Source organism: Manis pentadactyla, chromosome 11 (genome assembly GCF_030020395.1).
Source record: "Manis pentadactyla isolate mManPen7 chromosome 11, mManPen7.hap1, whole genome shotgun sequence".
NCBI lineage: Eukaryota > Metazoa > Chordata > Mammalia > Pholidota > Manidae > Manis > Manis pentadactyla.
In genome coordinates, this window is record NC_080029.1 from 2,095,217 (window position 1) to 2,119,411 (window position 24,195).

The following is a 24,195-nucleotide window of genomic DNA, read 5'->3' on the forward strand; positions in this document are numbered from 1 at the left end:
TCAAGTGAAAGCTGGAGAGATGAGTGAAGTAGAAACAGGCACTTGACACATCAAAGACATTAATTCCTATGACTTCAGATTCACCTGATACCAACTATGCATCACACTTTATTTTGTTTTAAAAATATGACAGGACATGTAGAGAATTTTTCCAGTTTAAATTTGAAACCTTTTTTTTTTTATTTTTATGGAATTAAAGAGAATTCATAAGACTGCCCAATTTGAGATGGTATCTCATCTCAGCTTTAACCCCATTAGGAAAGAATAGATTTGTGAATCTGTTTTTTTCATTGCTGACTATTAAGTTCTATTTTAGTCTCTTCCAAAATATAAAAGCCTTTTTAAATTTTTTAATAAAAATTAATAGTGATAAAATATGTATAACCTAAATTTACCATCTTGACCATTTTTGAGTGTTAGAAACCTTTTGATACAATCTCAAAATTCTGAAGTAGATTGTTAGAAGAAAAATTTTCATTTAAACGACTTCATATATAAAGATTAATTATAAAACATCTTTTCAGTTGTACTAAGTCTTGAATTGTTCAGGGTGTTTTATACTGTATTTAATAAATATTCAAAAGAAGATGTGGTACATATACACAATGGAATATTATTCAGCCATAAGAAGAAAACAAATCCTACCATTTGCAACAACATGGATGGAGCTAGAGGGTATTATGCTCAGTGAAATAAGCCAGGCAGAGAAAGACAAATACCAAATGATTTCACTCATATGTGGAGTATGAGAACAAAGAAAAACTGAAGGAACAAAACAGCAGCAGACTCACAGAACCCAAGAATGGACTAACAGATACCAAAGGAAAAGAGGCTGGGGATGATGGGAGGGAAGGGAGGGCTAAGGGTGGGGATAAAGAAAGGGGGCATTACGATTAGCATGTATAATGTGGGGGGGGGCACGGGGAGGGCTGTGCAACACAGACAGGTGGTGATTACACAGCATCTTACTACACTGATGGACAGTGACTGTAGTGGGGTGTGTGTGGGGAACTTGGTGAGAGGGGGAGCCTGGTAAACATAGTATTCTTCATGTAATTGTAGATTAATGACAGCAAAAATATAAATAAATAAATAAATATTCAAGTAAGTAAAAAAAAAAGGGGGGGGGAGTATTATTTTTCTGGTATGTTTCAGTAAGTTTGGCCCTTGCATTTCTTCAGGTGGCCATCAGACCCAAGAGCACAGAACTCAGAGAAATATAATAAATGTACCTGGAGAGAAGCGCACTGAAAATGGGGTAAGTAATTAAATTTAATATAATTAAACTGATAATTTTAAGTTGCTTTTTACAGGTACAGATGGGTTTGAATTATCATTTGTTTTGTTTTTAGAGAACTATTTTTGGGGTAGAAATTGTTATTTTTGCTGTACTATTTCAAAACTGTTTATGAAGCTGTAGAGGGGCAGTTGCTGATGGTTTCCTGATCCGCAGTCCAGCCCAGGATAGTCTCGAGCAGAGCAGCTGCTCCAAGGGCCCGTCGCCTGCACGTGGTGGGTGTCTGTCTCCAGACTGAGAGATGAGCAGGCCCACCTGCCTGTGCCTTCAGTGGTGATGTCTTGATCCTTCTGTCAGGTTTTGAGAGACAAAATGACTGGTGGGTTGAAGTCTCCTTCCCAGTTGCCTCCAGGAGAGAAAACATCCTTTGTCAGCATGGGAGCTGAAGAAGAGGCCCAACAGTGGTTATAGGTGAAGAGGTGTGTCTAAGTGGAGGGTTTTTTTTTTCAGGAATGTTGGGTTAGGTCAAAAGAATGGGTGGAAATGAGCAAATGATAATCAGTGAATGAGAAGTTTTCAGTGTGGTCTTTTCTGGAAATTTTAGTAATAACTATTCCAAATGATTTTAAGGCCAGAGAATTAGTTTCTTTTTCTGGCTCTGCCATTAACTAGGTACCACGTAACCATGAGAAAGTTACTTCCTAGCCCAGTGCTTGGCACAGCAGGTAACCTGGGGTCTGGAATGGGGAAGGCCCATGTTCAGATGCTGTCTTCAGAATTTCCTAACTAAATTTGAGCAAGTTACTTTGCATCCCTGCTTCCCAACTTAATATGGCTGAATTGCTGTTTTAGTTCTTTTATTGATACACTTAAATCTCAATTTTTTTGTACTATCAAGTTTAAACCATATCACCAGACATCCCTCCCTGTAAGATGAGGCCATTAGCCCTCCCCCTTGTATCCATCTCCCCCTCCTTCCTACCTTCCAGTTCCTTCAGCCGTACTTTTATGTTGTCCAGGTTGATCATATTTGTGTACTGTTATCTAATTAAGCTTTTTATACTTTACTTATACATTGATTATAAAGTTGAAAGCATTTAATAGTGTTTATTTAATTTTACATTTCACAGGTATTGTCCACTGCAGAGCCAAGTGTTATAATAGATTATATTTTCTTCTCTTTGGCCTCAGTGTCATAAGCCTTATGCCACTCAGGGAAGATTGGTCCCAGTGTCAAGATTATGGACTCCCCCTGCTTGCCCTCTGGTTTCTAAAGAGCATTCCACAAGTCCTCTCTCATTCCTGCCTCTGACCCACTTGTCCACTCCAAATCTAGAGCCTCTATGGGCTCTGCCAGGCATATATGCTTCAGAAAGTCCTAAGAAATAAAGGCTCAAGCCCTTGGCAAAACTTCTGATTCAGTAAGTGTGGGGTGGGCCTAGAAGAGTGCCTACATGACTGTGTTGCCCTGCCTGGCTTGGGAATTTGCAGTCACATGAACACAGTGTCATAAACATTCAGAGCTTACTTGTCCAACAGAACTATGAAGATCACTTCTGAGTTGTAAGAGTTCCTGTGACCTGAAATTCAGGGAAGGTGAAGTAAATAAATTGAGTAGGCTGTGTATTGAGGTGGGGACTGTACATATGATGTAGGGAAGGGACTCAGGAGGAAAGCATTCCAATGGCATAATAAAATGAGTTTGGTGTTTTGATGTGATAGGTCTATGACCTTTTCTCTGTTGAAGTTGTTTCTTGCAAACATGGAGATAATGTTTACATCTCAAGAACAACAAAACTGAAACATGAAACCAAAATTAAAAATGTGTTTGTAGCCTTTATGTAGCTTGTAATTAGGAAGGTGGAGGGCTTGTCTAGAGGAATAACTTTGTGCAGGAAGCATTACGTCAAAGATGTTACTCTATTTTATGGCATACACACCTACCTCTTAAGCCTAATAATAGGCTCCACCTTTGTAAAACACTTTATTTTCTACAAAGCACTTTTACATGCATCTTTAAAAGTAACAAATATGTTAAAGACATCTTTTTCCAAATATGTTTTTGTGTACACTGTGGATCTAGAGTAATGGCAGGTTAAACTCCTGCCTCATGGGCTGTAGCAACCAGGAACAGATCAAGAAGCAGCTATGAGTGGAGGGGGTGTGGGTTAGGAGAGAAGGAGAGGATGTAGAGTTGGTGTGATTTGTGCCCATTAGCTGCTGAGACAAGAGGCTGGGAAAGCTCTGCTTTCCAAAGATGGCAGGTCAGTAAGTCAGGTTGTCTGAGAAATGAAGATCCCGACCTCATTGGCAGAGCTTTTGATTTAGTAAGTCTGTGGTGGGCCTGGAAAACTCCCCAGATTTCTGTGTTGTCCTGCCAGGTTTGGGACCCTCATGAAGTGTCGGCAAGGATGTGGGGAGCCTGGAACTCTCATGGACTGCTGTTGGGAATGTAAAATGGTAGAATCTGGAAAGCAGTTTGGCAGTTTCTTTAAAACTTGAACATTAGTCTGTTAAATAGTCCAGCAGTTCTACTCCTAGGTATTTGCCCAAGAGGAGGGAAGGCAAATGTCCATCCAAACCTGCACATGAATGTTCATAGCAGTTTGATTTGTTGTAACCAAAATCTAGAAACAACCCTAATGTCTATTACAGGTGAATGGACAAAAAAACCTCTGGTGTCCATACAGTGAAATATCACTAAGCAATAAAAAGGAGTGAGCTGCTGATACATGCTACAACACGGATGAGTCTCAAAATTATGCTGAAAGAAAGAAGCCAGACCAAAGACTACATACTACATGATCCCATTTGTATAAAATTCTAGAAAATGTAAACTAGTATCTAGTAACAAGGTAGATCAGTGGTTGCCTGTGCACCTGGGAGCGGGGAGGCACAAGGATGTGGAAGGAAGGGATTACAAAAGCACAAGGAAATTTGGAGGTGGTGGTGATGGATTTCTTCATTTTCTTGACTGGTGGTGATTTCATGGTGTATACATCTGTCCAAATGTGTCATATTGCACACTCTAGGTATGTGCAGTTTAGTGTGACAAATTATACCTCAATAAAATGGTTTTTGAAATTCATTAAAATTTTCAATTCTGGAAGTTTTATTTGGTTCTTTTCCACCTCTTCTTGGTTATTCTTTTCTCATATATTTTTTCTTATTAAGGTATCATTGCTGTACACTCTTATGAAGGTTTCACAAGAAAAACAATGTGGTTATTACATTTACCCTTATTGTCGGGTCCCCTTCCATACCCCATTGCAGTCGCTGTCCAGGCCACAGAGTCCCTATTTGTCTTCTCTGTTTTTGCTCATATTTAAGCCTCTCCTGTTTGTTTAAACCCACTAGAATAGTTAGTTACCTTTTTGTAACTAATCATTTCAGTATCTGCATTGCTGCTTTTGCTGGCTATTAGACATGGCTCCTTGATCGTTTATGTGTCTTGATTTTTGACAGTGAGCTGCCCATTTTCTTGGATCTGTACCTGTGAGCATCCTTTGAGGTCTTGATGAAGGTGGGCTTTTCTTGCAGTTTGTATTTACTCTGATCAGTAACTGGAAACACATATAGGGTCACTCTCTGGTGCTCTTTGTAGGTAACGAGCTTGCATGAAGGCTGTCTAGTGGCTGCAGATTCTTAGGGGGGTGTGTCCCCTCCCCTAGGACCGTGGTGGAGAAAGGCAGGTTTCCCTGCTACCCCCTTCTGCAAGTGGGTCATATTTACTCTCACATAGAGATTAGAGCCTTTTGGAATCCTGGGTGTATGTGGACATCTCCTATGAACTGTCCACTCTGGGGTGGTTCTTGTGTTTCTCTCTGTTCCACGCTTCAGCAGCTGCAGAGGGCAAGTCACCAGGTGGGCACAAACCAGCTTTGGTGTCTCTCCTCCTTGCTCAGAGCACCTGTCATCTCCGTCTTTGGCCCCTGTATTTTCCATACTGTTATATCAGCTCAGTAATGCTTTTAAAAACAGGTTTTATATTTTCTTGCCTTTTAGATGTTGCTGTCAGTGCTGTGGTTCAGCATGTCTTGTGGACCATACTGTTGGAAACAGAGCAGTTCCCAGGTGTTTTGTGTGTAACTCTCATGTGGCATGTGGTTGGTTTTATCTCACTGGAATTTGTGTTTGTTGATGTTTCTGTTTTCCTGCTGCTCTTTCTAGCCCTAATTGTTCCTAGCCACTTGCCGTGGGTATAATTGTGTTGACCCAAACTGAATTTTAATCATTAGAACAATTCACATTTACAGGATAAAATGGCTTATTGTAGTATTATTGTTGGGGGTGGGGAGCCACTATACATTTTAGATATCTCTTATTAATTTTTAAGATTTAGTAATTATTGGAATATGAAATATTCCAGCTCCAGATTATAATAAGATGTTAGAGAGTCTCAATTTTATTGAATATTTTATGTTATAAAAATAAGTCTACACATTTATAATGTATGTTGATATCATTATCACCTATTTTTTTGTTTGCTAAATAGGCAAGTAAATATATTTTCCAAATCTAAATATTTATAACCTTTGAGAGAGAGATAAAAAGAGGAATGACTTAATGTTCTTGGACATTATGTTAGCATACATACATTTTTATGCTAATGATTTTGTTACAGTTTTGTTTTAGGGATGTTTGTCATTTTTGAAGTGACATTATACTTGAGAATCCACTTATAATTTGAAAACTAACTGTAGTTTTAAACAAATATCTTGTGATGATTAAATTACAAGATAGAACATTAGCTGTTGGTCTAATTTTTCTCTATTTCTTTTTTATTGTTAAATGTACATAAGAATGTGTAAAACATGTAGTTTAAAGAATTACTTTTAAAGACGTTCAGGTAATTACCACCCAGGCTTGAAATTTCTCTCATTTTTTTTAAAGCATTTCTATCCAGTTTATTTTGATTTTAGACAAACCAAAGGCATTCTAAAAGCAAGGTCTTTGGTGGCAACTATTTAAATCTATCTCAGATTCCACAGAGAAGGAAAGGGTATGTAATCAAATAAATCACCCTGCAGTGCAGAAAAAGTGGAATAAAAGTAGAACTAGGCACCAAAATAATAGGATCTGGTTTGATCAGCTTAGTGAGGTGGACATCAGGAAATATTTCTCTGATTAGAGGGGCAGATCAGAGGCTTCTGCAAAGATCTGGGGGTAGAATGTGAAACTCTTTGGCAGCAGAGAGTTATGAACACAGTGGGGAATTATAAATGGCAGAGCATAAAACGTGGGAACAGGAGGGTAGGGGCAGCGCTGAGAGAGAGAGAGCGGGTGACTGTGAGGGAGCCGCCAGACTGCCAGACCCTCGCTGGGCTAAAAGCCGAGACTTAATCTTATAGGATTTTAAGCAAAAAAAGGCAGGATCAGCTGTTTTAGAAAGACCAACTACTTAAATCTCAGAGAGAGACTTACTTTCAAACAAAATGTACGAAAATAAGAATTTCAAGGTTACGGAGAGATAAGCTTAAAAGGCATCCAGTTATGTATGTACAAACTACAATTTATAAGAAATGTCACTTCTTGAGATAATAAACAAGAAAAGTTTATTAGGATGATTTTTCTTCAGAGAAATCTTAAGAAATGAGAACAATGATACTATCCAAGAAAAGAAATTTCTTGGAAATTATCTCTCAAGAAAAATGATCAGACCTGAGGGTTTAAAATTAGTTCATTCCCTGTTATGATTCATTTGTGTCTGCTTATATAAAATTGTCCCAAGAAAGTCAAAGACAGAGTTGGGCTTTTGTAGATGTCCTCCAGTATGATGTGAACAGTGACAAGCAGGTCTCCTCAGCTATTCTGCCCTGCTGCAGGAAGCCATGTAGTGTTGCTGGGCCGGTGACATTAGTCTATTTTATGTCTCATAATCTTCCAAAAATAGAGAGCATACCAGAGTTCTCATCATTCTCTTTATTTATTTATTATTATATGCTAGAATCAAGTCATCTTTAGCTTATACGTTTCTCAAGGGCAGTAGTTAATCCTTTCCTGTTAGTTTGAACCATATGAAATTATTGATGTTTGGCCATTTTTGATCTACAAAAACAGCCTTTTCATATGATTCAGAATAGTAATAGATCAATAAATGGTGTCTGGTAGAGCATTTACTCTTTGATACAGAAAATGGCCAGTGGTTGGGAGCAATCAGACATGCCTTTGCTGCAACCCAGTAGGAAAGAAACGGGAGGCAGTGTGTCCTGTGTGGTAGAAGCAGCATCCAGCTTGCTCCAGGGGACCTGGGTTAAAATCCTCACCCCACTGCTGACCTGCCACATGAGCTTGGGGGAACCAGTGAACCAGCTGCCCAGAGACCCCGCTTTCTCATTTGTAAAGTAAGCTTCATTTTCCATACACTTAGGTATATCTCAATGTCTGACATGCAGCATGTGCTCATTACATGTTGTTGAATCTCTAGAATTCAGAATTCGTCAGAAATACTGAGTTCTCTTTCATCTCTGGAAGTGATGTCATATCCTGAGTGTCAGAACAATTGTGAGAGAGTCCTTAGAGGATCAGGAAAAACTTCAGGAAGCAGATGGCATTGCCACTAGATCTGAATGGATAGGTAGAGTTTAGGAAGTAGGGGAAGGGCACTGTAGACAGAAGATGTGAGCAAAAATGTGATGGTGAGAAAGTGCTGGCTCTGAATGGAGGGGCAAGTGCAGGCGTGAGGGACGGAATGTGAGCAGCTGCTTACGTTTACAGCAAGGTCGGCCCACATCAGATATGATGCGGAGGTTTCTAGGAAAACACTACAGCATTTAATAGAAATGGTATTTTAGGGAAGAGGCCAGGGTTGGAAGGAAAGAAGGAGTTTGGTTTTAGACATTTGGAGGTGAAGGTGCTGGCAGGGCACACAAATGAAAATGTGAACATTGCCAGGGAATGGTGTTTCTCGGGGTCCTCTGGGGAAAGGCAGGGAGGGTGGAAAGGCTCACTGAGGGTGAGGTGTTTCTCCTTATTAACTAAGTACCAAAAGAAATTCGTCATTCACACTTTTGAACTGCAGCATGTCATCTCATTGAAACCTGAAAGCTTAGGGCATCTTCCCCCCTAATAATATTACAGTGACATTCTTGTCTATTATAATCAAAGATGAAGTTATTTGGTTAAATATTACAGCATATCAGAGTTAGAGCTGACATCTGAAGTGACCCATTAATCAGTGGGTGTTTAATTGCTGACAAAATCCACTCATCTTTTCTATTAACTGATTATCAAGGAATATATGTTAGGTATTGAGGGGGGTGGAAAGCAGCATTTATAGTTAAAACCTCTGTTGATTAATGTCTTAAACATGTGCCCATAAGCGTTCTCTCTCCTTTGGATTGTGACAGTGCTGTGGAGAGTTACAACCAAGCTCCTGTATGTAGTGAATAATAGATGATAGAAGTATACAGAGTCTTCATGAGATTTTACAGCAAATGGATATGGTGGTTTTTAAGTATGTTTGCAAATACTTGAATACACTTCCCTTCAAAAGGTGGAACCTAATTCCCCTCCTCTCCTAGGCTTAGTGACTTGCTTCTAACTAATAGAATGTGGAGAAAGCAATGCTAAGTTACTTTTGAGGATAGGTCGTAAAAGAAATTGCTTCCCCTGGCTCCCTTGCACACACTGCTTGCTCTGGGGGAAACCAGCCACCACGTCGTGAGGACGTTCAAGCAAGCAGCTCTGTGCCCACTCGGGAAGGCACTAAGGCCCCCACCAAGCAGCCAGCACCAGCTCAAACCATGTGAGCACGCTGTGTTGGGTCAGGTCCCCCAGCCCTGGCCAAGCCTTAGGATGTCTGCAGCCCTACTGACATTTGATTCAAAGTCATGAGAAATCTTAAACCAGAGCCACTTAGCCAAGCTACTCATGAATCCTTCACCCACAGAAACTGTGAGCCCTAATGAAGGTATATTGTTGTTTTAAGACACCAAGTTTGGGTATGATCTGTTACTCAGCAACAAAGAACTAGTACATGGCCTGTGAAATGCATAAAAGTAGACTATTGATTCCCAAATCATTTCCACAAATATAAAAGTATATGAACAATGAAGGTGTAAGTAAAAATGGGCTGTTGATATCCAAACCATCTTCACAAATACAAAATGTATGAGTTGAACAATGAAGACATGCTTATAAAAGTAATAAACATCAATACAGTTGCTAAGTAAAATGCAATGTAACCAAAGTTTGTTATACTTGCCAAAGGAGGAAGAGAAGTCTTCAAAGTAGGCATGGTTGGTGGAGGGGGATGCAAGGGATTTGTTCTTTGGAATGACTTTAAAATATAACTTCTTCCTTTTGCATCATTTTCTTCATCAGCTTTTCAACTTTTGGGGAGATTGCAATCAAACTTAAGTTAAAAATAAGGTTCTAGGACTTGTTCATTATGCTTCAGAAGTTTGGAGACTGTTGAGAATTAGGCTTGGGATTGATTAATGATTGTCCATTGAGTCCCCTATACAGAATTTTATTGTCGTTAACAACCATTTGATCAATAAATATGAGAGATGCCCTCTCAAAAAAAAAAAATAAGGTTCTCGGATAAGAAAGCACCTTTTGGGTAAAGAAGCTCAACAGAAGAGCACTTGAAGAAAGGGAGAGCTGGCCCCCGTGCACCATAGACCAAAGGGGCATAGAAGGTGCCCCTCCTTGTCACTAGGCATGTGTGTGCAGAGCACACCGTGGGACAGGTGCGCAGGCAGAACGCGCAATTCAGGGTGGTGCCGCCTCCTTTCTGGCAGGAGTGATTGGACGGAGAACACTGCTGACTGTTCGCCGGAAACTTTGATGTCAGAATACCACTTGCTACTGAGAATTTATTTAGTGTGTTTTAGGTGAAAGTTGTCTGGAAAATGTCAGACCTCTTCAGGAGCCATGATAGTGAATTCATTAACTGAACACTGATGAGTACTTTTGTATTGATAGGTAAAATTTCCATCTTTGATAAACTTTTTTGCACATATTAGAAAAATACATTTGGCACATATTGGCAGAATGTTTCAAGGTACATTAGATGTACTTGGTAAAACTATGTCTTCTTACTAATATTTGGAAAGACAAAATCTATAAAAACAGTGGCTTAGGATGGAAGATGTGTATATATAGCTTAATTGTCTACAAGGGTTATTCTGAGAAACTTTATTATATGTTTTTAATGCCTGAATTATTGTAACACTGGTTTCAAAATTGTACTTAAAACAGTACCTGAGGAGACAAAAAATACATTTGATTAAAGCCATTTTACCAACTAACTTGTGACCTAAAGCTTTCAACCATAATTATCAAGTGAGTTGTAGTTGTTGCTTAACATTTTAAAAACTCTAGTTTTGATAGCCCGTTTTTCAAGCATACTTAATTTTGATAGCTTTTATGAGTCACATCTCATATGCGTAATTAGTACAAACTGGATCTTAGCCTGGGAAAAGAACCCCTTTTTCATATCTAACTTTTGGCAGATCATGGGCTAGCCTAACATTTTTATGCTTGCTTTTTTCATTACTTATCAAAATACCACTTACATGGAAGTGGTCCTTTGCCAAGAGGTTAACATTTTATTTAAAAAGAAGATAATTAAAATTTAAACATTGACAGCAACAAGTCTTGGCAAGGATATAGAGAGGCTAGAGCTCTCATAGTTGATGGTGGAAGTATAAAATGACCCTCCTTGGAAAACAGTTTGGCAGTTTCTGTAGGTTAAACAAACACTTACCATACAATCACCCGTTTCACTTCTTGAAGCTGATTACCCAACAGGAAATAGAACATTTGTCCACATAAATGCTGGTACAAGAAGTTCAGGATGGCTTTATTCCTTATAGCCAAAAAGTGGGAAAACTCAAGTGTCCATCATGTTTATCCAGATGAATGGATAAACAGAATGTGACACATCCACACAAGGGATTGGTTACTACTCACCAGTGAAAGCGTGAATTACTGATACACACAACGACAGGGGTGAATCTCAGAAACACTGGGGCAAGTGAAAGAAGGAAGAATACACTGTATGACCTCCCCCTCTATGTGAAATTCTAGAGCAAACAGCTAGGCTGTCATGGCACAACTATCCCCACACAGTAGTAGTTGGAGGGAGAGGAGCAGAATCGACTGGTGTTGTCAAAACTCATTGAATGGCATACTTCAAATGGGTGCATTTTATAATCTGTAAACTATGCCTCAGGGAAGTTGATTTTCCCTCCTTCACCAGTTTCACCCATCCCCTATGGCAACCACCAGTCTATTCTCTGTGTTGATGATTTTAAAAGCAAACGTAGATTTCACTGTGTATTTCTAAACTAGCCGGTTGTCATTTCACTTTGCTAACTTACTACTAGTGTGGATGTTTTTGAAGATTTGTATCTGAAATGGACTAGAATATATGCTTATCAATTTGTTTAAAGTTGCTAATCTTAAATTTAGGACCATAAAAATTAGAAAATCATGTTTTATTTTTATTTGTTGTGAAATAGTATTTTTATTTGAAATATCTGTAAAGTCAGGCAGTAATGTACAGAGGGTTTAGCTTCTTATTTGGAGTGATTGTTTCAGGGTGGGAGGTTTTAAGAGGCATCTTTTTTGTTTACAGACCCACAGTTCCCATATGATTGGACCCAGGGTAGCCAAGTGTGGTGTTGTGAATTATCCTGTTTTCTGAGCTTCTCACAAGTGTTCTAGGATGGGCACCAGGCTGACTGGTGCACTCTTACAACACACTGTTCCCTGTCCTTGCTACCACACTGAAAATGCTGTTTTTATTTCACAGTGAAAATACAAAGAAAAGCCAAGCCCCAGCCTCTGTTCCTCATAGTTGAATTTGATAGGTAACTTAATTGCTTCCCTTATGAAATGCTGGCCTCATTCATAGAGTAGAGGCTCACGAAAATGGAGAAACCGCGTTTTGCCTTTATATTGCTGCGGTGTCCAGGATTATATGTGACATATCAAGGGCAAGTGAATTATCATGGTGTTTTGGTATTGAACATGTATAGTACTCAGAGACTCCCAGGCCTCTGGACCCCTGCACAATCATCCTGTCGTGTGAATAGAGGAGAAGGCCGCGCTCCCGGAAGCTGGTCCTCCTCCAGCACTTCCTGAGCACGCAGTGTGGTTCTTTCTATTACAAAGCCCCGTTGCCACTGCTGCTCACAGGAATTAGGGGACATGGCCAGAGGGAGGTGGTAGGGGCCAGAGGAAGTGTGGGTTAGTGAGGTATTGGGAAAGATCTGAAGAGGCAGTTAAAATGGTGAGCAGGCTATCGACTCTTTGTACGAAGAGCAAAAAGAAATCTTGGCTTGTGAGTTTGAAAAGATGTTGTCCACACTGCAGTGTGATTGCTGTATGGTGAAGGCTGAGGAAGTAGAGTCACTTATAAATCCATCCAGCAAGCGTTGATCATTGATCAGAAGCTGTGGCCAGGCTCCGGACAAGGTGCTATGGGTGCCTGATGAACGTAGGACCTGCAGTTGCCAAGGCCCTAAGTCTCTGAATTCTCTCCTTCACTAGAGAGGGTCACTGGTACAAGTTTTCTGTCAGCTAAGTATTCTGTATATAAAAGTGTTGTAACTTAAAGGAATAGTCTCTTCATTTATCATTTCTGCAAGTAGATTTGTGGAAGTTTGGAGAAAGAAGGTGGTGATGTGACCAAATAAGTGATCATGACAGCTGGGGGCAAGAGGTTTCTGTTTGTCTCTGCTCTTGTTGGCAGTGGTAGGTGTCAGTTAGACCTGGAGTTGGGTGGGCCATGTTTGTGGTGGAAGATGGGTGACATCCATGCTAGGCTGGAGGGTGAAACAGCATTCACTGGGAGCATAAGTCCTTTCCCTGGAACCCAGAGTTGAGGTAGAACATCAGCGTGGGTGGCCCTGAGCTCTGGGCCCCCTGGGCAGCAATCCCTGCTGGAAGGCTGTCAGGGCAGGCTGAAGGCTGGTGGGCTGTTCCCTTTCCTCTGAGCCCATTCTCTAGAAGCCTGCCAGGGATGTTACCAAGAGAACTTTTCCACACATTTAACTTTCTGTGGAGGCAGCTTGTCCTTTCCATGACCTGGAGCTGATCATTAGAGAACTGGACCATGATGAGGGGCCTCAGTGGGCCCGAGGGAACATGATTTGGTTTCCCCTTATTAGATGTAATAAAAAGAAATAAGGGAGGAATTAGAGCATAGGTTTATTTGAATAAATTGAGTTCATATAGAGAATTTAAAATTGTAAGTGGGATTCAGTTTACATGGAGAGAGTGCATAGTGACAGGCCCGTCATAAAAGGATCAGATTTGTATCTAAGGTTTTTGTTTTCTTAAAAACTCTGAAAGGCATTTCTTTTGTGAATTTTTCACATTGAACAATTAAGAAAATACATACTAAGTGTAAAATGTTACTTATTTGTTAATTTACAAGTTTATGGTAGGTTGTGGTTTTATAACCCATTTACAGTATGAGGAAATTACATAGATGTGTTCACTTTGAAATAAGTCATTGAGCTGTGTGCTATGATTTATAGTTTTCTGCATGTAAGAACCACTGCAGTAAAATTTTATTAAATTACAATATACATTAACATATATATATATATAAGCTATAATAAGACGTGTGTGAAAAGTGGTAAAAATTCTGAAGGTTTCAAAAATATTTTTTGTTGTGGTTGGAAAATCTCAGTAGGCAGAAATTAGCAACGCTTTATCAGTGTTAAAACAGATATTTCAGGTATTTTGATGGTTCTGCCAGGCATTTTTTGGTGGAATAAGCATCTCTTTTCAAATAGGAGTTTCTGTAACTTGGTGGTTTACAATATCTAGTTTTGAAAAGGGTCTTGCTTCATATTGCTTCCTCAGAATCTTAGATAAACAGAAAGGGAGTTCCAGTTAAGGCTGTTGAAATAAACACTGATTCCATTTTTCAAGAATCAAGAATGTGCTGGAACACTTAACATTTGGGGAAAACTAAAGTTGGAGAAAAAGGGGTTGGAACCTCTCTGAAGAACCACACAGGGTGTATGGGCAGCAGGGGGTGAAGAGTTCTCCGAGAGTACGGATGAAGCCAGAGAGAGAAAGTGGAGCTTGGGGAAGGGCTCTTGCCTCCACAGTGAGCAGTCAGCAGCCAGATGGGTTGGATGGAAGAAGGCCCTTTTGTCAGCTCTCTGCCCTGAAGTATGTCCCTCCGCCTTCCCCCATGGTTCCTTGCCCAATGTGGGGCTCAGATACCTGCCCCCGCAGATTTATTATGAAGATTGTGTGATGGGGATGCACATTACACGTCTGGCCTAGTGGACCAGGCACGTAGTGTATGCTTAGTAAAGAGTACACTACACGTGATAGTCAGGAACAAGGACCTTGTCCTGCTTTGCCCGTGCAAGCTCTCTGACCTGTGGCAGCTTTGACTTCTCTGTGCTTGTTTTCTCACCTACAGAATGGGGATATAGGAGTACCTACCTGATGTGTGTCATCATCATTATGAGGCTTAAATGAATTTGTAAATGCAAAGTACTTAGTTCAGTGCAAGGCACATTATGAGTGCAATAAAAATGCTTGATGGTGCTATTTGTCATCATTAACAGAGACTGGGGACATGCTCTCAGATTCCATTAGTTGTCGCTCCTCTAGGGTTAGTACCTTTTTGTAGTCATTTGACGTATATAATTCTCGTTGATAATAGGTCAGTCTTTGGTGCAGACCATACATGTTGTTAATGAGGTATTTGTGTTTTAGAATCTTTTATGTATTTCAGCTTCTCAAGACCAGGTGGCAGGGAGGTGATGTCTGTCCTTAGGTCAAGAGTCAAGAATGTGCTGGAACACTTAACATTTGGGGAAAACTGAAGTTGGAGAAAAAGGGGTTGGAACCTCTCTGAAGAACCACACAGGGTGTTTGGGCAGCAGGGGGTGAAGAGTTCTCTTGAGAGTCTATACAGAGACAGGATCTATTTGTTAGGGTGTGTATCCTTAAACATTTGACCACTCCATTTCCTCAGATACACCTGTTAAATAGCCAGTCCAAGAAGAGAAATGTCACTTTCAATACACATTTGCAAAGGTTTGCTTCCAATTGGGCCCTTTATTAAATACAGTATCTGGTATATTTGAAAAACTGTTACTTAATTTAATGCAAGTCAACAATTAGGAAAAGTTCTTATGAGAAAATGAACTAATTTGTGTCCTCCTAACTTCTAAGAAGCCTATTTAAATCCTGATGTGTGTGAGTTCTGACACTGGGGGAAACTATACAGATAAACATACGCTGTAGCCTGAGTGTGTTGTTCTCTGTAGGTTGGGAATCCACGTGTTGAACTTACCCTTTCGGAGCTCCAAGATATGGCAGCTAGGCAACAGCAGCAAATTGAAAATCAGCAGCAAATGCTGGTTGCCAAGGTAAGTTATAGAAGCAGAGGTGGGGAAATGTTCAAAGTGTCCTTCAACTGTTACTTTACAGTGGCATTAATGTGCTCGTGGGCAGGGCTTTTAAGTAGGACTGTGCCATGGCAGTGTTAAGCATATCATCTCTGTCTTTGTTCTCTTCTATAGTAATAAGTACATTCTGTAGCTTCTTGGAGTTGGGAAGGCATCAGAGCAAGTGTGTCTGGTCCTTGATAGGCACACGAATACCCCGTACAGGGAGTGTCGACCTTACTCCGTTGTAGATAAAATTGGGAAAGAAAGAATGTTCTCTGTTGTCACCTTCTTTTTCCTCTGGGTGTGTGCCTGGCCGGTGTAGTGTTCTGGAGGAGGCCACCGCTCCACGATGAGCCCAATGGGCTTGGGCCCTGAAGGCAATGGCCACTGGCTGTCAGGGCTGCCAGGACGCCACTCTACAAGACGCTCATTTGGTTTATTGCGGTGCGGGGCAGAGTTACTGCTCGTTCTATGCCCTGAGCTCTACATCTGCTGTTAAGACTGTAACAGAAGGATTTGAAATTTTTCTAAATAGTGGACTGAAAATTCAGACTTCTTACCTTCAAGCCTGCTAGAAATGATCACGTGGTAAGGATCTCAGGTGTTCGGGAACTCATAGAGAACGTGGAAATGTGACCGCCGATGTCCTTACTGCTTTCTCTGTGGAGCTTCTTGATAACCAAGCCTTTGATCCAGCCTTTTCGTTCATCAAATGACCATGTAATTCACTGTACTATCCATTTTTACATAAATAATGGTTTAAGTGGGACTTGTTTTTAGAAGTTGTCTTACAGAGTCTATCAGATTTATAAGAATAAAAGTTTTTTAAAAATTAAGGGTTAAAGGACTGGGGAGGATGGGTGGGAAGGGAGGGATAAGGGGAGGAAAGAAAGGGGGCATTATGATTAGCATGTGTAATAGGGGGGCACGGGGAGGGCCGTGCAGCACAGAGAAGACAAGTAGGGATTCTGCAGCATCTCACTACGCTGATGGACAGTGACTGTAATGGAGAATGAGGGGGGAACTTGGTGATGGGGGGAGTCTAGTAAACATAATGTTCCTCATGTAATTGTAGAGTAATGATACCAAAATAATAATTAATTAATTAATTAATTAAGGGTTAAGTAATTGGAAAGTATTTCATCCCACTAATGAGATTTCTGAGATGATAATGTACATAATATTATGCAATTATAAAATTTTATGCTTTATTTCCTTTTCTAACTATTGATCCAAGTATATTGCTATTAAAAAATTCTTAGATATTTTCAGCAGTGTAAATCACAAGTTAATCTAATTTTTATATACTTAAACACATATTTCCTTAACTTACAGTGTAGTGTGTAATGCCTGCATAATCACACTTAAACCTCTCTTAGGTATATTTTATGCATACATGTGGGACCATGCATATTTAATATTAACTGTTATCCTTAAGGTATGTTTTCACATTAACAGGGAAAAGATCTGTTGAAGAGCAGTGCAAAATTTTTTTTTGGTATCATTAATATACAATCACATGAGCAATATTGTTATTACTAGATTCCCACCATTATCAAGTCCCCACCACATACCCCTTTACAAGCAGTCTCTCCAAAATGCACGAGCAGAGCAAATATTTTTACTTTAGGATTGCCCTGTTCTTATTTGGCTATAAAATGTTTCATTAGTTTTGAAGAAACGAATCCTAAAGAAAACAAACATTTCCTTGGCTGTTTGATGTCACTTAGCAAACTAGAGGTTTATCTCCATCCTGATGGCCTTGTCTGTTTTCAGTATAAAGTCATTTGCTAGCTGTTGTCCATTTCCTCCAGGAGGGAAATAAGGGACTCTTGGGTGCTGCTTTCTAGCCGCAGGAAACCTGACAGCAGGTAGTGACAGCAGGAATCCAAGGCTGGCTGGGGCCTCACAGGCAGGCTGGAGATGCGACTGTGTTAGTGCATGTGAAGTGCAGGTTTGCTCTTCTCTCACTGTAAGGTTTTTTGAGGGAACGTTTATAGTAACTGAATGGTGTAGATCAATGTGCAAGGTAAAATACACTTTTTAAAAAAAATGCAAACTCTTACCATCTCACACCTGTGTATACCCAGTGACTTCAATCTTGTGTGTGGTCTGATGTGTGCAAGATTCCTCTAGCATTTCTTGGATATTCATTAAGATAGCTGATACTGTGGTATCCACTCAAAATAGTATAGTGTATAAAAGTAATTGTACATTGCACTTTTCAAAGTTGGCTATTTCCTCTTTCGTTAGGAACAACGTTTACACTTTCTAAAGCAACAGGAGCGCCGTCAGCAGCAGTCTATTTCTGAAAATGAAAAGCTTCAAAAGTTGAAAGAACGAGTTGAAGCCCAGGAAAACAAGCTGAAGAAAATCCGTGCTATGAGAGGACAAGTAGACTACAGCAAAATTATGAACGGCAATCTGTGTATGTGCCTGCAGCTGCTCTCAGCATCTCAGTCAGCAGGTGTAGATGGAGGGACACCGGCCAGCTTCCGGGCACATGCAGTCACACACTAATATCAGGTTTCTCGCTATAGGAAATGCACTGAAGCTTTGCTCTGAACCTGCATCTAAAAGGAGGGGTTGGTTAGGTCGTGATCTTGGAAGATCTCTTGCAACCCTAGCAGTGCAATGTTCAGAGATCCTCTTGTCCTGTTTGTGGCAGCAGCCCTTTGGATGGGGGCTGGGGTGCTCTGAGACAGCTCATGATGAGGGTCTGTTTTAATTGAACAGCTTACAAATGCTCACTTTTTCTTTTGTGTATGTGTAGTCTTTGTTATTTTATTAATCATTTCAGTTACGTCCTACTTTATGTTACAGTAATAATCAAGACAGACTTGGATGGTCCTGTCCTTATGAAGCCTTTAGTCTGTTGGCACACTGAGATTCCTGTGACTTGGCCAAACTAGCTTTAGCCCAATTACCCCAATGCAAGGGTACTCAGTAATCTGTGCAAATGCAGTTGCTTGCTATGTAAGCAGTCACATCATGTCTTCCAAAGGCTTGTTGAAATGTGTTCTGCATTGTGCATATCACAGTTTTCTCTCCAAGGTCTGGTACTAGATGATGCTAGAGTTGAGGTAAATGTATAGAAATGTAGAAATCACAAAATAAGAATAACAAAATGCCATGTAAAAAAGAATATCAACTAAGTGATTTTTTTTGTTGTTGGTGGAAACTCATAGCTGCTGAAATAGAAAGGTTCAGTGCCATGTTCCAGGAAAAGAAGCAGGAAGTACAGACTGCAATTTTAAGAGTTGATCAGCTCAGTCAGCAATTAGAAGATTTAAAGAAAGGAAAACTGAACGGGTTCCAGTCTTACAATGGCAAGCTGACAGGACCGGCAGCAGTGGAGCTAAAAAGACTGTACCAAGAGCTACAGGTAACCCACAGGGTTGGGGAATGGTTGTATTAAAATATCCTTATCTCTCAGGCTTTCTTCCAGCATAGGCCAGAAACCTCAGGAAACTAATTAATGGGTTCTAATGTAGTAGTAGGTACAAAATGTATTCAGTACAAAAGAATTTTTAAGACAGCTTTGAGATATATAATATACAGCATACAGTTCACTCATTTAAAGTGTGCAAGTAAGTGGTTTCTGGTATTGTCACAAATTCAGCAGCCATCGCCCCACAACCCCCTTTCCCCCCAGCCCTAAGCAAGAATGAATCTTACTTTCTGTTTCTGTAGATTTGGCTGTTCTGGACATTTCAGATGAACAAGTCAAGCAATCTATAGTTCTTTGTGACTGGCTTCTTTCAGTTAGCATGTTTTCAGTACAGAATTTAATTGGCAAGATAATGAGCTAGTAAAGACTTAGGCTTTTGATGATATTTAAGGTCTCTGTGTAAACTGTTTTGATAAGGTAGATGCCTGTTGTTAAATCCTTGTCTTAGCTTGGGGCACTTTAATAAAATACCATAGACGGAAGATGTAAACTACAGATATTTATGTCTCACGGTTCTAGAGGCTGGAAGTCCTTGATAAAGGTGCTGGCAGATCCCGTTTGTGGTGAACATCTCCTTCCCGGCTGGCAGGCAGTGTCTTCATGCTGTGCCCGCATAGCTCTGGTCTCTGTCCCTTACGAGGGCAGTAACCCCATCATGGGGACACCACCCTCACGACCTCCTCTAAGCCTGATCACCTCCCAAAGGCCCCACCCCCAAATACCACCACACAAAGGTTAGGGCTTCAACATAGGAATTTGGGAGGACACATTCAGTCTGTAACAGTTCTCAAGATTTCCATTTCTCAGGTGATTTTTCAAGCCAGAATTAAAATTAAAGTTTTGCAATTCTGTTAGTACTTACTAGAAAAATTATGTCATTTTATGAAATGAGAATATTTACAGAAAATAAAATCATTCTTTTTGCTGTTAAGTTCTCTAACAAATACATAAAGTATTATAAGAATCTATGACTTCTTTTACATTTTAAGCAATTGTTAAAAGTGCACGGTTTTAAATGTTTTTTTCTTTTTGATGAGGTGTGATGAACGTAGTATATTTATTTATTTTCAACTTTTTGACTGACTGCATCAAGGTTAAAATATGTTGCCTCCTGCCTAGTACACCCATGCAAGCATGCATATGCCAGCACACCTGAGAGGGGTTGGCCTCTGCACAGAGCTCTAGAAAGCAGAGCTTTCTAGTCTCCATTTTCATTTTTTTAAAATGCTGGTTGCAACTCACTAAGTGATAGAAGAACGTTCTGTTTGGTGATTTTAGGCCATCCTTTGTGAATTTCCTGTTGCCTCCAAAATAGGGTCCCTCCCTCGGTGGGCCATGTGGGACAGAGCAGATGCCTCTACTTACATCCTTAGAGAGTGTGTTTGGGGCAGTCATCACTAAAGTGCCATTCACAGGGACTGTAGTTACGGTCTTCTATAGCCATTGGTACCAGTCATTCTGTGCACCCTGAAGAAGACACCTTTGCAGATATTTGCATATTTGCTCTTTTTTGTTCCATAAAAAATGGTCTGAATACATCTGTGTTGTACCTGTCAGATACTTAGCCCACAGGTGACAGTGCATATATGTAAATACAAGCATGTAGTGTTACTTTATCTTCTTGTTTTAATCTCCCAGGTGATGAGAATTTGGCCATTTAATTCATGCAAATCATTAGCACTGTATTTTCTGTTTTGCAGATTCGTAACCAGCTTAACCAGGAACAGAATTCAAAACTCCAGCAGCAGAAGGAACTCTTAAATAAGCGCAACATGGAGGTGGCCATGATGGACAAGCGAATCAATGAACTGCGTGAACGTCTTTATGGGAAAAAAATTCAGGCATGTGAAAGAGAAAATATTTCTGTGAGATAAAGTACTAAAAATGGTTCAGCCCCAAATTGCATGTCTTTGCTATAATGGCATTTTGCTCCCTGATCCACCACAGCTGATAGAATATAAATTGTCCTTAAGCCATAAAAAACAACAGTAGAAGAAAGTTTCTCACGGACACACTGGTTTCCCAGTGTATGGAGTCCAGGCCGTCCCCGTCCGCAGCCCCTGTGCTGCAGCCTTGCCCTCCGTGCCCCTGGGCAGCACTGCCGCCTTGCCACGAGTGTTTGGCTCTGGAGTTGCAGCAATGGGCTTGATCTGCCATTTTTTGCAGACCAAACCCCTTGACCTTGAGTGGACTTGTGCCCTCCCTGCCCTATAACCTAGAAATAACCCCTGTGAAAGGGCTTTGTAAACTCTCAGGGGAAGTGCTATGAAAGGGGTTTATGCTTTTTAAAAATATTTTGGTATTTTGAATTTGAAAGGTAATAAATACTCATCGAAAGAAGTTAAAACAGTATAGAAATATTTAAAGCAAATATAAAAGTCCCTTCTGCCCTTTTCATCTTCTCCAGGGCTGTTAGTTGTTAATGGTTCCAATCTTTTTCTTAGTACAGGGAGAAAGATATTTATTTTAAATTGAAAATGTAACTGTAGGAATTATACCATTCACACTGCTCTGCACCTAGTTTTGTTTTGTTTTTTTTATAACTGCAACATGGGCATCTTTCCAGGCCGTTGCCTCACTCCTTCTGTGACTTCTGTATGATACTCCACATCCCAGGGTGGGGTCACTTTACCAGCCCTGTTGTCAGGCAGGGTGTCCCAAGTCTCCCTGTTACCAGGGCATCCGTGAGCATGTGGCAGCCAGCCTTTCTCCCATAAATGGTGCTCGGCCTGAGGGAAGCGGTGCCTGGGTGCAGAGCTGATCAGCAGTCTGCCTTCTGGAGTGGAGGGTGCAGCAGGCAGCCAGCACGCTGGGACAGCGCTCCCAAAGTTCCCTTCTCCCACTTAGTAATTGGTCAACTCCTGCTGCTCTGAAGGCAGCTTTTCAGGAGGTAAGGCATGGGCTTAGCTTTGCCCTGGTGGGTTGGCTTAGGAGGGAGGAGGGAACCACCACTCCTTTGGTGTCATGATCTGTGGTCTCAGGTGAAAAATCTCTTATTTACAAACATACACTGTTTTTTTGGTTGTTTAACCAGAGTGTCTAAAGGTCGGTGATTAAACTGTGTAACTGTGGTCTCAAATAATGGTTTTCTTTTTCTCTGGGTTAATGGCACAGGCCGTGGGGAGGGAGCATGAACCATCTCCATGCTCGCTCATAACACTCTTTAGTTATGGTGTACCAGTCAGGGCCCTCCAGAGAAACAGAGTCAGCGAGGTGTATATAGAGAGACTGACTGATTGATTGATTGATTGATTTTAAGGAATTAGTTCACACGATGTGGAGGCTGGCACATCTGAAGTCAGCAGGGCGGGCCAGCAGCCTGAAGACCTGGGGGGTTACTGGCATTGCAGCTTGAGTCTGTGGGCAGAGTCCCTGGCCCTTGGAGGCCCCCTCCTCAAGGCTTTCAGCTGTTGGGCATGGCCCACCCACATTATGGAGGCCCATCTGCTTTACTGAAAGTCTGTTGATTAAAATGCTAATCTTATATAGTAAACACTTTCACAGCCACATCTAGATGTGTTTGAGCAAACATCTGGGTACCATAGCCTGGCTGCGTTGACACATAACATTAACTATCACAAGTGGCTAGCTAAATCTTACTTCCTGAATTCCACCTGATGGTTCTAAGGAGTCTCCCTGAAGAAATGGGTGCTTCTGCAGAGATGTCTCCACACAAAGGCCTTGAGCACCTCTGAGCAATTGTCAGAGTCATGAACCCTCTCCCTAAAATGACACATTCTCATATAGGCAGAATTTTGCAAACAGTTGTAGGGGCTGTGGCTCCCTCACGTACAGCCCATCTGGGGGTCCTAAAGAGTCAGCAGTTCCCTAAGTTAGAGCTCTGTGATGGGACTCATTTGTTTTTTGGGCAGCATCATGTGACCAGTGTGGCTGGCTGTGGCTTGGTGTCCTTGCTGAGAAATGCAGAGTTGCCTTCAGGGAACTGGTTGGAGCTGCAGGCCCTGTCACTGCCCCGCATGGCTCCTTCAGTCCTTACAAGAACCCTTTATCATCCTGACTTTATGGACGTGGGCAGAGGTTCAGAAAGGTTGAACTGCTTGCTCGAGGCAGTGTAGCGAGTATGTGGCAGAGCAGGATTTGAAGGCAGGCTCAGAGCCTAGGCTTTGACCAATGCCTCTGCCCACCGAGGGGAGGGAGAGAGAGCACCCCAGGTAAGGGGTGATGTGGCAGAGTCCTGGGGAGCTGTTCTGTTACACCGTCAGCTCCTGGTTTTCTCGACTCATAAATGGGTAGGTGCTGTCAAAGGGAGACTGGCTGGTGGGGGGCCCCTTCCGTGAGGGTGTCCCTTTTGGGTACTGGCCTTTCGGGGAGATGAGCTGCCTGAGTAAGATTACTGAGGTCTGAGCAGCCTGTCACACTAGGCTTACAGTTTCTTTTACTTCGGGAGAATCTTAAATCTGGTTTCTTGCCGTTTTCTAGCTGAGCCGTGTGAATGGCACGTCGTCACCGCAGTCGCCCCTGGGCATGCCGGGCAGGGTTGCGGCAGTGGGGCCTTACATCCAGGTGCCAGGAGGCAGCTCTTCTGTCCCGGGGGACCCCATCAAGCCCCAGGTGCTTGCGATCGGCTCGAGCACTGCCCATGGAAGATCCAAATCTGGTGAGTGGCCCAGGCCTCTTCCTGGGGGTGGGGGGTGTGTGTGATGGAGTAGGGAAGTGGAGCCTTGGGTCCAGCAGCCTCAGGGGAGCCCCCACATTGCACCCCAGGCTTTGCCCGCATTAGTCCGCCAATAGGTGCTTTGTCTTCTAGGCAGCGTTTGGGAGCAGTGCGCCACCACAGTAATGATGAACAGGTCCTCTTTATTGAACTGAATGTGTTTACTGTGTGGCTTTTGAAAACACAAATCAATTAAGACCTGATCCTCTCCTGTCACAGGTTTCATTTACCTGTGAGGGCACTCAGTGGCACAGCTGCCACCCAGGCAGAGGGTCCACCTCCCATAAGCAGAACACTATGGCTCATCTTTGCCTTTGTCCACTCAGCAGGACCTTAATCGATCAGGAAACCCACAGACCATCACTTTGGCCCTTGGCCATGCTGAGTCATGCAGTGTGACCAGATGTGTCTCTCCCAGCACCATGCTCATGAGTAGCTTTCTTGAGGATGA

The 24,195-nt window shown here is 41.5% G+C and overlaps 1 protein-coding gene across 3 annotated transcripts in view; it reads left to right on the forward strand.

Annotated features, from left to right (window-relative positions):
- Positions 1-24,195, forward strand: part of PPP1R13B (protein phosphatase 1 regulatory subunit 13B) — a 95,156-nt gene that overhangs the window by 61,448 nt on the left and 9,513 nt on the right. For all 3 annotated transcript variants that reach the window (XM_057488090.1, XM_057488091.1, XM_036882556.2), the window contains 6 exons: positions 1,182-1,258; positions 15,496-15,597; positions 17,872-18,046; positions 18,807-19,003; positions 20,770-20,910; positions 23,510-23,687. In XM_057488090.1, coding sequence (XP_057344073.1) covers positions 1,182-1,258; positions 15,496-15,597; positions 17,872-18,046; positions 18,807-19,003; positions 20,770-20,910; positions 23,510-23,687 — 870 coding nt within the window. The remainder of the gene's footprint in view (positions 1-1,181; positions 1,259-15,495; positions 15,598-17,871; positions 18,047-18,806; positions 19,004-20,769; positions 20,911-23,509; positions 23,688-24,195) is intronic.